The following is an 18,959-nucleotide window of genomic DNA, read 5'->3' as shown; positions in this document are numbered from 1 at the left end:
GTGCCTGGGGGGAGGAAGTAGAGAAAATCGGGACTGAAGTTGAGCCCAGGAAGAAGGGAGGGGTGGGGGGAAGGTGGTTTAAGATTTGGTTTTATTTCTCATTACCCTACTCTGATTTGATTGGCAATAGATCTAATTTCCCCTAGTTGAGTCTGTTTTGCCTCTGACAGTAATTGCTCAGTGATCTCTCCCTGTCCTTATCTCGACCCATGAGCCTTTCGTTGTATTTTCTCTCCCCTGTCCAGTTGATGAGGGGGAGTGATAGAGCTGCTTTGGTGGGCACCTGGCATCCAGCCAGGGTCAAACCACAACTGTGGATGCCAGAGAATGGAGCCAGATCTGCATGAAGATTAACATACCTACAGGATTACCCAGTGGGGCTGAGAAAGACACTGTCCTCCATAAGACAACCCACAGGCAGCTCTTCTGGGACTCTGTGCAAGGCTCTGCTTGCAATCCAGGGTCAGAAAAGACAAGGACTACTGAGGTGTTCTTCCTTGCAACACGGAAAAGCTTTGTGTCAGGGGGCTCTTTCCTGCAGTGAGCATAGTCCTCCCAGTAAAATTATATTAAAGGGGCAAGATAACTAATAGGTCGTGGAGAGGAGAGCTATGCCCTTTAAATGTGTAACAGAAGGTATGCAGTATAAAAAAGTGCATGCAACTCAGCTCCTTTTTTAGTTTTTTATTTCCAGTGCACCTTATCCAAAACTATTCATGCGGTAGGAGACAAAGGAGAGGGGAGAAGGAGGAGATGGAAAGAGGCCCTTTCTTCAATCTTTTTCTCCAGCCTGCAACAGGGTGGAAGAAGAGGGAGCTATGCTAGCACTGTCACCTAGCACATGAATGCCTGAGCTGCATTATCCAGGAGGATGTATTACTTCTGCATAGCGGAGAGCTCCTGGAGGTATAACACCATCTCTTGCTTCTAGGGGAGGGTCAGATCAAAGGAGGAGGCAGATTTGCCCTATTCATTGCTAAAAACTGCAATTTATGGCACCTTATCGCCCCAGACAAAGTAAAACATTTGGATTAGGGAACTTCACTGTTTGGACCCTTGGAAGAGAGACAGAAAATGAAGGGACATCAGTGACATAATGGTGGTTCTGAAAAAAAAATATTGCCTAGTATAGAAAAGACAATGTACATAATTGAGATGACAATAATAAATAAATATCACTAGCACTGGCCAGAAGAGGTTTCCTTCATTTTAAAGCAGGCAGACCTAAAAGCAGGTGCAAACAGGTCGGTCACTGACAGGAGAGGCAGATGCTGTAGCAATGCAGCACAGGGCAGCAGCTGCCTGACAGCATCTCAGCAGCTGGAAACACAGATGCTCAGGTAGCAACCACCTCTGCAGCTGCAAAGGGCAAGGCATTTTCCCCTCTACGTCCCACTCAGAGGCCTCTGGGATCACCTGTGCCTATTAACTCAGTGAGGTGGCAATTCAAGCCTAGTAGCATTTTCTGTTCATGCTTATGTGGTTGGACTGCATAAAAGCCAATAAAGCACTATTTTTATGCAAAATCTGTGCTTGTTTCTCAATGTATTACTGCTTATCTTCTGTGAGTCCTTGTAGCTTTGTGTATTATCTCATATCACTGCTTTTATTTCGGTTTTTTTGTACTGTTTTCCATCTCTTCTCCATCTCAGGAGATAAGAAAAATAGTCTTGTAGCTGATAGTGGAAACCTGAATTTTAATTTTTATATGACAGGAAGACACACTGAGGGAAGAAGAGAACAGATATTTAGGCCTTAGGAGAAATAGAAGTTCAACACTCAGCTACCTTGGGTTCCTTAGCCCAATTCTTGAAATATTCATGGATAATTTTAAATTACATGGTTTTTTGTCTTTTTTATATAAATATATAACATCACTATACACGTGGCAATTCTCACTTTCTAAGGACTTTTGTCCATTGTTCCCTTTGTAAAGATGTAACAATGTCAACCTCCTGAAATTCCTGTGCACACCACAGATTTAATTATTTATTCACCTGGTGGGTTGTGTTGCTGTTGTTCTTGTTATTGTTGCTTTCTTTTTGTCTGAATAAAGAGTCAATGACAATAATAACAATAGAAAATTTCAGCTTCAACATGGAAGTTCTCCATTGACTGGAACAGTCAAAACCAGAACGTGGCGTTTTGGCAGCTGCACAAAGTGCCCAAGCCCAGGGGCAAAACGGTATCATCGGATATCTTCCATCTTAGATAACCAAGAATGCAGCGTTTTTTTCATAAAGGACACAACTTCAATGCTTTACTCTGTTTAGTCTTTTTTTTCCAGGTGATTGTCCTAGTAACTAATCTATTTACTATTCTGGAGCAAGTTTTTCTCTGATCAGAAATTTACCAAAATCTGGTAAAGTCTGCCTGATGAAAATGTGACAAGACATTTCTACGGAAGGTTTTGGTTTTGATCATTCAGTGTTCTCAGCCGAAAAGTGTTTTCCATGGAAAATTCCCAACCAGCTCTACTACTAGCCAGACATCTGGAGTATTACTTGGAGGCGTTTGTGTCTGGAATGACTGCTGAACCGTGAGAATCAGACCACTGAGAGATGTCACACCGTGACCTTAAACCTAACCCCACAATCCAGCTGCACATCCTGTGGCCACAAATCCCATGTGGGAATCTCAATCTTGAAACCCTTGCTGGGTTTCCCTGTGCACGTACTTATATCACCTGGAGAAGGAAATGAAAGTATCTGCTCACTGTGAGGCACTAGGACAAAGTTACGAGCTAGGTGCAGCCATCATAGTAAGGTTTTGTCTGCCTTAGGGAACAGGACATGATATGACTGAATTACAGAGGCATTTCTATACTCAGCTAAATCTAAACACTGTGAGTCACAAAGAGTTGTGAACATGCAGTAGTCACTGCGAACTAATAAGCAATGGAGAAGTCCACAAAGTGCCCTGGGTACCTACCCTGGTTTCTACAAGTATGCTTTATCTTTGCCATGGAGACAATTATAGACAGAAAGGCGCTTGTGCTTCTTACTCACAGAACAATAATGTCAGAGAAAGCATGGCATGAGAGGAGAACAGCCAGGTCCAAAGACAAAACCTCTTTTCAGTGGTCCTCATGTTATTAATTACCTCTCTGCTCGTCTTTCAGGTCTCTTCCTCCCACCAGTCAGAAACAGACTATCTTCATAGCCTTCTAACTAATTAACTCAAGTTGGGCTTACACTGGGTTGCCAATCCTGATATCATGCCTCTGCACCCTGTGATTGCATGCACAGCATGCTGACCCTTATCCTGTGCAGGATCAAGCCCTGGTAGCTTTGAAAGTCTACCTTTATCATCTACTGTAGACTTTACCTAAGTACCTGATTAAAACAAGAAATGCATGTCACCTGAAAGAATAACCAACTGTTTGGGAAACTTCCTTCTTCAATAGAATAAATATCAATCTAACTTTCAGACTGGCCTCTTCACTTCTGCAAAGGTGCTGTTGTGCACCCACTAGTCATATTAAACCCTACTCACCCTTGTTATTGCAACACATAGGCAGTAACACTGTCACACAGTGGGTGTAACATATAACTGGATATGACAAAGTCCCCTCAAAAGAATAGAAGTTGCAAATAATGGGTGTGGTTTGGGTTTTTTAAAGCAATTAATACTTATTAAAATCAGACAAAAGGAAGCACTTGAGTGAAAATGACTGGAGGGCTGAGGAAAGTGCATTTTCCCTTAGGGTAGCCTAACAAAACCTGCGATTTCCCAGATGCCTGGGGAGATGTGATAGAGATCAGCTCCTCTCATTTCGCATTTCCAAAGGCACTGGGTCAAACTGAGGTACGGCATCATGAACTCTCCTCAAGTCCACAGAACCATCACCAGGGCTGACTTGGCTCACCGTCTCCCAGGCATGCTCTCAAGAAAAAGTACCAAGCTTCCCTCTGAGACGTGCAGCTCTGAACGCTCCCCAGAGGAGTTGTGCCGCCCTAATGTTGGTAAGCCTGTGAGACTAAGAACTCTTGTACTGGCTCGTTGGTCGTTTTTAGTAAAAAAGTCTCTTAATGCAAGTGTTTCTTTTGTGGAATTGAACACAAGAAAATTTCTAATTTGAAGTTATCCAGCCTGAAATAGGACATTATATACCTTCCGGAGTGTGATGTAGACATTAGCTACAAGGCGAAGTTGCTAGGAGACCACAGATGGAGCAAGTAGCATTGCAGTAACGCAGCAGCTTTTCACACAGGGCTGATGAGAACGCCTGCATCACAAGTCAGTTTTTCACAATTTAAAACAAAATAGACAACCTTTTACTGCTTACGTAAAGATGCACATTTGGTGAGGACCACTGAATTGTTATAAAACTAGCATTCCACAATCTAAATTAAAAGCAAGGCAAGAAACACTGAAAAGGATTACACAGACAACACTCACTAAACTACTCTCCCTCATTGTATGTTTGGGAATGGCCTCTTCATTTAGAACTAAAAAAAAAAGCATATATTCAAGCAAATGTTGGCACTTCCACTCTACTTGTGTTCTGGGCCCAAGTGCCATATTACCATAATGCAAAGAGGAATACTTAATGAGCCGGCAGAAGACACTACGCACATTAAAATTCATTGCCCATTTCCATGTTATTTAGAAAAGTGTGTCACTCTCACTGTGGACGTAAGCCGTTACAATCCACAGAGCCCTTTTGTCTCTTCTGTACCCTTACTCATGAGGCAGAGTTCATGCTTATTAAAATTCACTACTTGGCAAGCAGAGATTAGAGGTTTATCAAACTCAGACTTTCATTGTGCCAGTCATCATGACCACAGGTATTTAAACAGACAACACAAACCAAAACTAATGCAGCTGCATGGCTGTAAGGTCACACAGCTTAGACATGCTACAGAAATGGTTCTACTTGTAAAACATTATTTGTCACCTACATTGTATATATGGGAAGTTGAAGTATAGAAAGTCTGGATAACATCTAAAATTCAAATGGAAAGGCTGTGACTGAACAAAGATTTGAACCTATGTTTCAGTCCAGCTCCTTCCAGTGGGATCATCCATCCTTCTGAGATGGATGAACATTACCCTGTTCACCCTTGAGGTAGGACTTATCTGACAAATATCCATTCAAATATTTCATTATAAAGTAGACACTGAAAGCATGTCAGATGAATACAGACTAAAATAGCTTTACTACCTCCATTTAAAGAGGGATCTACAGTAACAAGTTGAGATGTAGCTGTTCACACTGTCAGTGTTTGAAATTAGAGGTTAATCCCACCCTTCACATGAAATGGTCCCTCTGCCATGCTGTTCTTCTTTCTCTAGCTGATAGATGAAGACAGGCTTTTGTGTTGATAGTGCTAATACCAGACTACACTGTTTGAGTGCAGCTTATAAATCCAATTATAAAGTAGGTTTGGCAACACAAATCTGAAAGTTAGAAGCTGCAAGTGCGTCAAGCACTCTGTCTTGATAATAAAGAAACAACTGAGCTGAGGACCAGACTATGTGCCTTGCAAATACAAGGTCCCATCTACCCTACCTGAGAATAAATTAATTTAACTGAAACCAGCATCAGCTAGAAATTTTCTGCACTACTCTATTTGGATTATTTCATGAACTAGTCATTAGCAGGTGAGCGAAAAGAAAGGTGAAGGTATGTATTTGCTTCAGTTTGTGATTACAGTATTTGCAGGCCTAATTCTCATGTTATTGTAACAACCACTTGAAAGATACATGACATTTTTCTGCTGTAGAGCAACATATTTTAAAACATGTTTTGAATTACTGTGGTAGGGCCCAATCTTTATGTTTTAGACAGAAATACCTGTACACAGTAGATCTACATAATTGTAGTTAATGTCAGCAGCTTCATGTAAATCGTTTACTTTTCCTCTGTGTGTTCCCAGTTCTGTAGCTCTTCACAACCCTATTAGGACCACCTTCATACACTACAAAATTAAGCAGATAAACTTAGAGAATAACCTCTTGGGAAATCTCATTAGTCAAAACTAGGTATGTTCTGCCAGAGCAGCCCTTTTAACAGTAAACTGAAAAGGAGGCCTTTCTGTTTCTTTGAGATATACACTGCACATTAATTAATTAGGCAAGAGTTGAAGCATGATAAAAAGTGATGCCACTGATAATATCCTACGGGTTTTAACACATCAAATGAGATCTGTATTGCAACCTTTATCTCTAAAGGTCAATGCTCTGGAGAATTCTTTTTACAGCATTATCTCTAGCTATTAAAATTCATGTACTTCCACTTTATCTAAAAAAAATGTAGTAAAAGAAGCAGCATATCCTAAATTCAAGTAACATTCACTTAAATGTAGGAAGTAATTTTAAATCAATATTTTCAAACTACAGTCATAGGGCACTATGTATAATTAGTTGTACAGAACCTAAATCAAATGAGTGCCTCTGGACTAAAAAGTTTTGCTGAAAGGATATAAATGTATATCCAGTTCTACATGCAGTGCCTGAGCCAAAAGTCCTCCTTTTGTACTAAGGCCTTAGCTCATGCTGAAGTAATGGGATTTTGCCTCAGATAGAACTGAGTTAAAAAAAAATCATAGAGGGACCTGAAGCCTTCCCCATCACTCACAGGATCAGCCCATTTTCTGTTACAAATATGTCTTTCGAAAAGAGCAGACTGTTACAACACTGGTGATAGGATTTGTGGAGGCTGCTATAATATAGCTCGCTCGCTCTTTCCGCAAAACGTTTTTTCATTACCCTGCAAATCACAGGCTATTCACCCAGTATAAGGAGTGCAGGCTCAAGTTCTCCATTCTGCTTATGCATTGCTGCTGCCTTTGGCTCCGCTGGAAGTGTCGAATGCCTGAGTACGTGTCAGCTGCACACCATGGTGCTCTCATCAGCATGCTATGAGCTCTGACTCAGGGGGCGGGAGCATCATCTGGATATAAACCAGACCTGCTTCATACACCTTGTCACCATCCTGAGGCCCATCACTGTTTACTGGCCACATGAGCATTGCTCTAAGGGGCAGACTTTTCATAAAGCGTACATGGCTGTACAAACAAGGTATTTTTGTGATTGCTACAATGAATAGTTTCAAATGGTAATTGTGTACCCAGACAACAAACTTAATTTGATTGTCTGCTAATGCACTGTATAGGTGAAACTCTTATCCTAAATTCCCACTTATGTGATATGGTATTTTTTCATTCATTCATTCACTTTTTCTTCCTAACTTCCTGAGTCCCTCTCTGAGACTCTAAGTGTCATTCAATAAGATATCCGCTGCTATCACAGGGATGAACATTTCAAGCACTACAAAAAGTAAATATTTATATTCTGGTGAATTCAGTCCAGAGATGACAACAAAATATATCCATCAACGTAATTTAGAAAATATATATATTCCATAAACCATAATCATAAAGTCAGACATATCTAATTGAGTATTCATCAAATAAAAAGCGCTACATTTCATAATTGCAGTTAGGTTTCTCTAGAGCTGAAAACTCTGCAACCAGAACAACCCAAACAGATTCATAGTGACTCTGCCTGAAAAAACGTCACCCCCTAAGTAATTAGCCTCTTAAATGTGCATTGTATCAGTCACACCCCACAAACCTGGAGAATAACTTCTGAACTTGCATTTTCCAGTGCTGACCTCAGAGAGTTTAAACAAGAGATATGCCTCTGGAAAAGAAATCCCCTGCAAACACCAAGGAGACTTGAGCATGTTTGCTTCTTACTAGACAACACAATCAGAACAGAATAACTGTGCTGTACTTGTTAGCCTACTAACAGAAATCGAACTTCAAATAACTGTGCTGTCATGTATTATATTAAGTGGCTGAGAATAATTTTTCCTATTAAATCGAGGCTTATCAGCCAGTTTGGGGGGGGGGGGGGGGGGGGCGGAGAAAACAGAATACTGTTGTTTACTACTGAGATCAGAAGGTCCCTTATTTTTAAGAATTATGTTTTGAAAAATTGTCTCAGACTTAATGAAGTAATTGTCTTACTTTTCCAAAATAGCTACTAGACTACCCTGAAGAATAAAGTCGGAATTTAGTCACAGCAGCTCATGAAAGCTGTCAAAGATACCAAAAGTTGGGCATGAGGAAAATTGCCCTCTGATTTCAAGTTCTTTTCAAATATCCAAATACTGATGTAGGTTTTTCAATACAAGAAAACAAAAGCTGTGTCAGCATTCTATATTCAACACACTTGGCAAGGACTCAGGAAATGTAACCTGTGCTTGGTAACATGAATCATGGATAAGAATTAAGGTCAAAATTTAGTCAAAATTTTTTACTTGTTTTGCCATCCGTATCAACAGGAGCAGCTCAAAGTAACCACATTATAGTAAAATTTAGTTCACTGTTTAGAAGTCAGGCCACTTATAAATGTCTTATAGCCTACATTGTGTACTTTGTATCTAATGTTAATGAATATTTAAATATTTTAATGGAAAAGCTTAATTGTAAAATGTGTCATGCAGTAAGTCTCCTATTAATGGTTCTGAGCTGAGTCCATAGTAACTGTTACACATACTTAGGGGTTCCTTAAACTTCAGGTAGATTATAGAATCAGAGAGTCTTGAGTTGGAAGGGATCCACGAGGATCATCAAGTCCAACTCCTGACTCTACACAGGGCAACCTAAAAGTTAAACCATATATCTAAGAGCATTGTCCAAGCACTTGAACACCGACAGGCTTGGGGCCATGACCACTTCCCTGGGGAGCTTGTTCCAGTGTTTGATCACTTTTTCCTAATATCCAATCTGAACTACCCCTGACGCAGCTTTAAGACATTATTAGGCACATGGAGCATTTTTTAACAGGAATCTGTGGCACGATGGGTACCTTCATGGTTTTCTAAGTGAAAAACTGGCAGCTAACAAAAATAGGGATCAGTCTAGCCAGTTCAACATTGGCTGGAAGGTAAAGTCATGCCAACTCAATTTAGAAATAATGCATATGTTTTTAACTGTGACGATCATTGACATAACCACTAAGAAAAACTATGTGTTCTTTGCCATTTGTAGGAGGATTCATCTGACAGAGTGTAGAAGCTTACAGTGTAGACATCCACATTTAAGCTAAGTCCATAGACTTCCCTTACAGGCAACTGAGAAAATACACATTTTTAGGGCGTGATTCATCTCATCCTAGAGTAGGCACCTAAACTAGGACAAATTAAAGTAGACTTCTCCAAAAGTCATTACTTCAATTGTTTTACAGGGTAGATATCCATGTGAGAGGAATCCTAACGTTAATATATTTAAAATCAAATCAAGATGCCTCTATGAAAGAAGCTTTTTTAAATATGATTTACCAGGTTAGGTACAAAGGCAACAACATCCTACGGCTTTTGTCACCCAGGAGGTGAGATTAGTTGGTAACACCATCCCTACTGCCCTGAAATCTATTACACCTAAAACTGAAGACAGGACAACTAACACCCACTGAGGAGCTTCTCAGTACCTCTATTTTCAGTTTAAGTACAACAAACTGACTTTTTTCTTCTGAATTCTAAAGGAGGTTTATTAGAACTTTTTGAAAGTTTGGTTATTCCTAGCATTTTATTCTATGCAAGCATTTTTCCTCTGCACTTTATAGTCTTTCTTTTATAAGTTTTCTTATGCAGCTGAAATCATGAGGAATTTTCTGAAAAATAATGACAGTGGTAATGAAAACAGTCACAAACTGTGACTCTCAGAGTAAAACATACACCTTCAAAATTTCCCTACAATTGCAGCAATCACTCGAAAGAAAGTGAAAAGACGGAGAGGTTCTGGAAGACAGCTCTCCTAGCATGTGACAGTATAGCTAGAGTGTATTAATCAGCTATAGTCATTGGAAAAATAGAGAAATCATCAAGCAATGTAGAAAATCTATTTTAATAGGATTAAATTAATACCTGTTTGAAACTGTCTTATATCAAAACTGAAAATGATATGTCTTCTGATATCTTCAGGCAACATTTGTCTTTTAATGCTTATTCCGTGTTCGTCCACATGAAGCTTTAAAAAAATTTTCTTCAAGATCCATAGTCCAAGATATTTTTTCAGAAAGTTATTCTTTTGAATATGTGGACATTTTTCAATAATCAAATAAATATTTTATTTTTACATTTAAAAAATTCATCAGCAGCATCAATATCTAAAAACAAAAATATTTCATCCAGAATTCAATATATTTTCATTTGACTATTGTGTTGCCATATTTCATGGAATTTCTGGTTTGGCTGCCTTGCATCCACACTCTCCTTTCTGGGCAGAACAATTCATTTGGATTAAATCTCTCTTGATTCACCATGCACAAAGAGTTCTAGGAATATAGTCCAAGATACGACCTAACTAATAGATAGAGAAGAGTTTGAACTCAGAAGTATACAATTTTATTGCTCAAGGAGCATCACAGCAACATCCCTGAATACATTCTTAAAAATTTTACCTCCTTTCTGTCAAGTTTTAAACCTTCAAAACAGGTCTTTCAATTTTTGAAGAAAAAAAAAAAGCATTTTGGATGCAACCCTCATTTTTAATAGACATGAGGAATTGCAGATTACGAAGTGCATTTCAACCATGATGTAAATCATCCCACGGGAAGTCTGTCCGGCCTTCTCATCCAGCTACATATGGCTTTTGTTATAGGCTTTAGACAGTGTTGAATAATTGTTCTACACAATCCCCCCATTTTCTTTGAAAACAAAAGGGTTGTATTATCGGAAGAACAATTTAACCAGAAACAGGAGTGAGTACACATAATGAAAACAATGTGTAATCTGACGCTTGAAAAAGAGAGGCATATATGTATCTCCATGGTTTTTCTTCCCTGCTGAACCTCCATCTTCTACCTAAATATTACCAATTCTAAATGCCAGCAGCTACAAGGTTGGTATAAGATCAAGAGAAGCAGAACAGCAGTGGAACTTTAAAATGGTACAGAAGGATGTGGTTTTCCATCTCCTGCTACCTCTTGCACCAATCTAGGAGAAGGAACTGGAACTGTGTGGGAAGAAAGCATATTAACACTGAGAAAGAGCAGGCAGTCTACACATTCTTCTTTTATACAGGTCAACAACTATTTAGAAAAGAGACATGTGGCCCCTTAGAGCCGCAGAACTCTCTGAGTGCCTCTACGCTAGTGCTGAAGTTCAGATCAGGAGCCTACTTCTGAAATGAATTTCCCAATTGCCATCACATACTGTGCTTTGGCTTGTAGCATGGGACAGTCCTGGATCATGCGAACTGTCTTCTTCTCACACTAAACTGAATTGGAAGGGCTCCAGGAGTGCATCTAATGCCCTCCAGCCACAAATAGGCATTCAATGCATATGACAAGGCAACATCTAGTCTGTATGGTCTACTGTGCTTACTAAAGTAAGGCACAGCTTACATGATTGTTGATGGGCACCAGTGAAATATATGTCCATAAAAAAGACTGTGATATATTGATACAATTTTAAATTCTCCTAGCAATAAACAGATTTCTACTGACAGAGCATGACGGAATTAATCAGGTCCACATACCACTGACTAGCTGAGAATAAAGAGCAAAGGTGTTACCTTAATAGGGCTCCCATCTGGAGTGAGAACCTCTTCTGAAAGCTCCATCATCTTCAGTGCCATCAGGGCAATGGCTTTAGCATGACTAAGACTCTTCTTATGGAGCCCTGCCGCAACGCAGTATGCATCACCTATTGTTTCCACCTGCAGCAATCAGACAAATCAAATGTTAAAGTATGATAATAAGAAGAGATCCCTACCATTAGTTACCTGCAATCAAATAGCATTGCTTAAAAACATGTGAGCAAAACATCCATAAAATAAGCAATTAGACAACAGAGCATAATTACCTCAGTTTGCAAACAGGTGCAGTCAAAACCTGACACGCAATTGCATAGAGGTTCATCACCATTATAACCAAGGATCATTACATCTACAACAGCATATGCCATCAGCTGAGATATGACAACATTTTCCCATAGCAGTAATACAGAAAACTCTGTTTTCCTAAATGAAAAATTGCTTGCAGTTTTGTTTGGCACTATCCTGGCTGAGTTTGCTGTTGGGTAAGAATAGTGCTACATGATAATAATTAATAATTAATTATTATTATTTGCTCTGCTAGAAAAGTGTATCAGGAAGAGAATTAGAAAAAGCAAAACATCACCATAAAAAACAGTGAAGAGTCTATAACTTCTTATTAGCAGGTAGCTCTTCCGGGTATAGGGATAATTTACAAATAGATGCTATTGCTACAGACTGTTGACTGCACCTGTCTCTGTTATTTTCAAATAAGAAATGTTGCCTACTTTCTACTATGCAGGCTACCTGACTGTGAATTCCCTACCTTCAGGCATCAAGTTCAGCAGACTGATCCCTCTGGTCTCTTCAGACAGGCCTTACCTCTCTCTTATCCTTGTTTTTCTTTGAAGAAAGCTGTCCCTCAGGAGGAAGCAGGAGCAAAAGAAATTACAGAAGCCCTCTGGCTCTGGATAAAGGAAGCCTGAGAAACACTGAACCCCTCAGGTTCTGCAGCTTTATTGACAGCATTGTGTTTTGCAGTCTGCTTGCCCACACATCTGCAATGTGCTCTACACACAGTCCATTAACACATGTCCAAGCAGACTCAGCCCTCAAGGATTAGTTTGGTTTTGCTACATAACTAATCTGGCTTTCACCCTGCCCACAACATTACAGGAATGCCAGAAAAGGCTTCAGCAAAGACTAGGATGAGAAGAAAGCATGCACTGAGCAAGGAGTTATTAAAGGAATAAATATAGCTGATTCTTCTCTCTGCCGGGATTCTACTAATATTAGTAGACCTGGACCTTCTCAGATTAATTTCCAGTCCTGATAAACAGAATTGGAAATAGTGCCTCAAAAAGTAAGCATTACTTAAATGGTACTAAATGTACCCAGACCATGAATCTAGAATAGCAGTATAGAATCATAGAATCGTAGAATCATTGAGGTTGGAAAACAGCTCTAAGATCATCGAGTCCAACCGTCAACCCAACACCACCATGTCCACTAAACCATGTCCCTAAGTGCCGCATCTACACGTCTTTTAAATACCTCCAGGGATGGGGACTCAACCACTTCCCTGGGCAGCCTGTTCCAATGTTTAACCACTCTTTCAGTAAAGAAATTTTTCCTCACGTCCAATCTAAACCTCCCCTGGCGCAACTTGAGGCCATTTCCTCTCGTCCTATCGCTAGTTACTTGGGAGAAGAGACCAACACCCACCTCGCTACAACCTCCTTTCAGGGAGTTGTAGAGAGCGATGAGGTCTCCCCTCAGCCTCCTTTTCTCCAGGCTAAACAACCCCAGTTCCCTCAGCCGCTCCTCATCAGACTTGTTCTCCAGACCCCTCACCAGCCTCGTTGCCCTTCTCTGGACACGCTCCAGCACCTCAACGTCCTTCGTGTAGTGAGGGGCCCAAAACTGAACACAGTAGTCGAGGTGCGGCCTCACCAGTGCCGAGTACAGGGGCGCAATCACATCCCTACTCCTGCTGGCCACACTATTTCTGATACAGGCCAGGATGCCATTGGCCTTCTTGGCCGCCTGGGCACACTGCCGGCTCATGTTCAGCCGGCTGTCAACCAACACCCCCAGGTCCTTTTCTGCCAGGCAGCTTTCCAGCCACTCTTCCCCAAGCCTGTAGCGCTGCATGGGGTTGTTGTGGCCCAAGTGCAGGACCCGGCACTTGGCCTTGTTGAATCTCAGACAGTTGGCCTCGGCCCATCGATCCAGCCTGTCCAGGTCCCTCTGCAGAGCCTTCCTACCCTCAAGCAGATCAACACTCCCGCCCAACTTGGTGTCGTCTGCAAACTTACTGAGGGTGCACTCAATCCCCTCGTCCACATCGTTGATAAAGATATTGAACAAGACCGGCCCCAAAACTGAGCCCTGGGGACACCGCTCGTGACCAGCCGCCAACTGGATTGAACTCCATTCACCACAACTCTCTGGGCCCGGCCGTCCAGCCAGTTTTTGACCCAGCGCAGAGTACACCTGTCTAAGCCGTGAGCCGCCAGCTTCTCTAGGAGAATGCTGTGGGAGACAGTGTCAAAGGCCTTGCTGAAGTCCAGGTAGACCACATCCACAGCCTTTCCCTCATCCACTAGGCGGGTCACCTGGTCATAGAAGGAGATCAGGTTGGTCAAGCAGGACCTGCCTTTCATGAACCCGTGCTGGCTGGGCCTGATCCCCTGGTTGTCCGGCTTATGCCTTGTGAGCGCCCTCAAGATGAACCGCTGTATAATCTTCCCCAGCACCAAGGTCAGTGTGAGCAAATACTTCCCACCATCAAACTTACAGAAACTGCTACAACCCCATTGTCAAGTTTGGCTCCTTAGACTTTCCTGATGATTGTGCAGGAGGATATATAGAAGAAGCTGAGGGTATCTCATGAGCTGAGAGCTGAGACAGCTGTTAGAGCTCCCTTGTCACTTTTGGAAGCTCCTAACACTACTTGTATATAGAAAAAAACATGTAGGAGCAATCAATACTGCTGTCTGTCTGCCTGTTTTACCCAAGCCATATCTCAGGATCTCTGTCCACAAGAAGCAGAGACTGCCAACTCCCTGCAGTTTAGGAGGTTATCTTTCCAAAGACAAATGGATGGGCAAGTATATTGCAATGGCTGGTGAAAAATGTAGAAACAAGGGAAGAAAATACACAAGCATAGTGAGAAAAAGTATCAGAATTTAAAAAGACACTCTGGATGGCTAAGAAATAGGTGGTAAAAAAAATCTCTAAATCAGAAGGAAGAATTAGCATAAATCTAAATAACTGCACATTGTCATCCTTAAAAATTGTGGATGAACATAACCAGTTTGAATAGAAATAACGTGGTTACTACAAAAAGAGCCGAGTCTATGATGTCAAATACAAAAATGAAATACAAATTCTGTTCTTTGTTGAATGATTTAATTTCAGAAAGACTTTTCCACTAAAGTTAGTTGCATTACACAACTGTAAGCAAGTATAGAACTGGGACCATATACTGCTCCTGTAACGTTCACGCAAACTTACTTATTTTGTTAGCATCTTCCCCTTTGGAAATTTCCATAGCTGTGTAACCTAATTTAACAGCTAAATTGCACTCACTGTGCAATGAGTAGCATCATCAGAGTTGCATTGTACATATCTGTGTACTACCAGAAAAATGTGACTGAAGCTGCCTCATGTTAATCTTACTCTGAAAATAAAAATGATCATTATACCATTGTAGGATACTCTTGTATCCTACAAGTATCCTTGTATCCTACTTGTATCCTACAAGTGCTTGTCCCTACGAAGTTCCTCTGACAGTAATACTGGAGAACCAGGGGAATGGTTAGGACTGTTGAGACTGACCTGGTAGTTGAAACTGGATGTGATGAGTACTGATAAGACTCAATCACTAATGATTTACCATTCTGTGACCCTGTTTTCAGTCACTACTAAGATTTTCCCCAACTAAGCACTTCAGCTGAAATCTCCATGCTGAGGATCTCCATCAAACTTTAACCTTGGTTCAGTCCTCCTTCAAAATCAGATTTGACAAATTTTCCAGTTATCTGTGGGTTTTTTTCCCCAACTCCTTTTTTTAAAAAGCTCCAGGAGTTCTTATAATTCAGGTTGTTCATGGCACTTTGATTTGGTCCTCTCATATGGACTCACAGAATCATGGAATGATTTAGGGTTGGAAGGGACCTTCAAAGATCATCTAGTCCAACCTCCCTGCCATGGGCAGGGACATCTTTCACTAGATCAGGTTGCTCAAAGCCCCATCCAACCTGACCTTGAACACTTCCAGTGATGGGGCATCCACAACTTCTCTGGGCAACCTGTTCCAGTGTCTCATCACCTTCATCGTAAAAAATTTCTTCCTTATATCCAGTCTAAATCTACTCTCTTTCAGTTTATAACCGTTGCCCCTTGTCCTGTAACTACAGGCCTTGGTAAAATGTCCCTCTCTGTCTTTCTTATAAGCCCCCTTTATATATTGAAAAGCCACAATAAGGTCTTCCTGGAGCCTTCTCTTCTCCAGGCTTAACAACCCCAGTTCTCAGCCTTTCTTCATAGGAGAGGTGTTCCAGCCCTCTGATCAATTTTGTGTCCCTCCTCTGGACCTGCTCCAACAGGTCCATGTCTTTCTTGCACTGGGGACCCCAGAACTGGATGCAGTGCTCCAAGTAGGGTCTCACCAGAGTGGAGCAGAAGGGCAGAATCACCTCCCTCGACCTGCTGGCCACATTTCTTTTTTATGCAGCCCAGGATACGATTGGCCTTCTGGGCTGCAAGAGCACATTGCTGGCTCATGTCTAATTTTTCATCTATCAGTATCCCCAAGTCCTTCTCTGCAGAGCTGTTCTCAATACATTCATTCCCCCCATCTGTATTAATATTGGGGATTACTCTGACCCAGGTGCAGGACTTTGCACTTGGCCTTGTTGAACTTCATGAGGTTATACGAGGACATTAAAATAGAAACTGCAATGAGAGCTATACATCACACGTCAGAATTTCAGGCTGGGCCTGTCAGTGAGTCAGACACACATGGGGAAGAAGAGGATTTCTCTTGTCTCAGCTGAGGAGCAAGAAGCAGACCAGAAAAACAAAGCACTGCTCATAGCTTACTCCAAACTATCTGCTGGGTAGATCCTGAAATCACTGTGCACACCAGAGAGCAACTTACGCCATAAATATTCAAGTAAATGTCAATAGGATTAAGAGAAAAGGAAGGTATTACTCAAGTAGCTAAAAATAGCAGCACTCAGATCTGTTTGATGCTCTTCAAGATGATGATATATAGTAATGAAACCTCAGAGGAAATCTCTAGCATGTGATAAACTAACTTCTGAGTTTTTGACTTTGTAATATGACTATTATAGTGCATTATTAGTAGTATATTTGATTTCTATATCCTTCCTAGATACATATGCAGGAAAAGGTATTTTGCTATCACTATAAGACTGGAATACATTATTCCGCTTCTTTTAAAAAACAAAATATATTCTGTTTTGAATATTTCAGCTATTTTTTGCATATGATTGACAGTTTTTCCTTTATTAAGATTTAGTACATTTTTGTTCTAGTTAAATAATCATTTCTTACTGCTCTTAATATTTCTAGCCACTCACTGATAGCCTGACCTATTCTTACCTACTTTTTATCCCTTTTCACTGATTTACACTCACTGTGGCCAGCTTCACTGGAGCTTTCATTAATTAGGAATTAATATATAGCACCATAGAAGAGAAGTGAAATTGAACTCAGATTTCAAAATTAGACCAATCTATAAAAAATGTTCTTAATTAACAAACAAAGAAGCCAGGAATCATTGCAGCTACTTACACTGCTATACAAAGGCCTTCTCTAAAGCCTTCTATAACTCCGCATCAAGTCATTGGAAATGTCCAAAAGATTTTCAGTCAGGCCTTCAACAAATCAAAGTTAATATTCATAATTAATTGGAGTAGTTCTGTGTACTCTACAATTCAGAAACAGCTTCTTGGTAGATATCCTGAGACTGCTGGATACTGTAGAGTGACAATGTGTAAGACTTGCAGCAGGAAACAAACAAAATATCTTCTACTTTTGGGAAGTCATTTTCTAGGTACCCAGCTTCTGTTTGTCCTCGGTAGATGCAGCATGTCTGTTTTAGACATGAACAGTACTTTTTATAGAAGTTGAGCTCTATAGTAATTGTCTTATAGTCACTTATTCTTAATTCATACCGATTTTAGGTGGAATATGACTTGCAGATGAATCTGGTAGCCCAGCAGACAGAATATAATTTCTCCAATTCTAATGTGTCCAGAGAACAGAGGTTAATAGACTGTCCCCTAGGCAGCTCCAACAGGGCTCTTCTAACTACCAGTAGCTAAACCTTCTGTTGTGTTACGATACCTATCTGAGAAACTGAAAGTTGTAGCTGAATGATGTTCCCTGCGTATAAAGTCAGGGTGTTGATTCAGTGACAGTTTAGAAGGGAAAATGTGGTGTGTTGAAGTAACATCCCTGCTTCTGTACTCTTCCTCGTGAATGCATGAATATGCACCAGTTATTACGTATATGAACTTCTAGAAGTAATGAAGGAACTGAAGTGTCACACTTCACAGGGTTACACACAAGGGGGGAAATACCATTTTCTAAGTGAAGCCTGCAATGGCAAGTTTAAAGATTTTCATCTAAAATATTCAGGAATCCCAACAGTCTAAGGAATCTTACTAGCACCTTTTTCAAAGCACAGCTTGGAAATAAACATAAAAAATGTGATCGTGGGGGTCACTCTTGTGGCAATTCTAATCTGAAATTCCTACAGCAATAAGAAATATTAAATCCACTGAAAGATGTAGCTGGAGGGAGAATTTGCTTTAGTTTTAGTCCTGTCTCTCTCAGCAGGTTTCCTGTAAAAGCCTAATAGATAATTTGTATTATAACTGTTACAGTGGAGTACTCATTACTATTTTTTTTTTCATGTAAGAGCCATAAATAAGTCTGTGTGCAGTTTGTTCCTTTTTTAATGGGCTAAATTATACTCATATCAAGAAGGCTCCTTTGCTTACAATTAAAACTAAATATGTACAAAAAAATTGGTCTGAAAATTCAAAAATGGCTGTCTTCTTTCAGGAAGAAAATCTACCCTTAACAGCATGTCCCTTGTAGATCCTTCACCTTCCTCTGAAGGGTACTTGTGTACTACTGTTCCCATCTCCAAAATACTCACAGGGCTGTGTAGGTATTTATTATCTCACTCTTAAGGGTTATAATATTTAGTACACATTCACCCTAAAATAAACTATGTCACTGTCTCTATGGACTGTTCAACGCTCCTGTGCAAAATAAATACATAAATTGGAAATAAAAAGTTGGATTGCCTTCACTATAGAGATAAACACAGTTAAGGTATTATCTCTAACCCAAAGTGTCACCCATAAATAAAAGCCCTTAGTGCAGATTGCACTAGTGATTTTAGTTTGAGTTGGCTGTCCC

The 18,959-nt window shown here is 40.4% G+C and overlaps 1 protein-coding gene across 1 annotated transcript in view; it reads right to left on the bottom strand.

Annotated features, from left to right (window-relative positions):
• GUCY1A2 (guanylate cyclase 1 soluble subunit alpha 2) overlaps window positions 1-18,959 on the bottom strand; it is a 184,075-nt gene that overhangs the window by 57,540 nt on the left and 107,576 nt on the right. Inside the window, exon 6 of the mRNA XM_076328197.1 lies at window positions 11,532-11,675. Within this exon, the coding sequence (XP_076184312.1) occupies window positions 11,532-11,675 (144 nt within the window). The remainder of the gene's footprint in view (window positions 1-11,531; window positions 11,676-18,959) is intronic.

Source organism: Aptenodytes patagonicus, chromosome 1 (genome assembly GCF_965638725.1).
Source record: "Aptenodytes patagonicus chromosome 1, bAptPat1.pri.cur, whole genome shotgun sequence".
Taxonomy (NCBI): Eukaryota; Metazoa; Chordata; class Aves; order Sphenisciformes; family Spheniscidae; genus Aptenodytes; species Aptenodytes patagonicus.
Note: the sequence above shows the minus strand (reverse complement) of the source record. Positions and strands in the feature narration are given on the sequence as shown.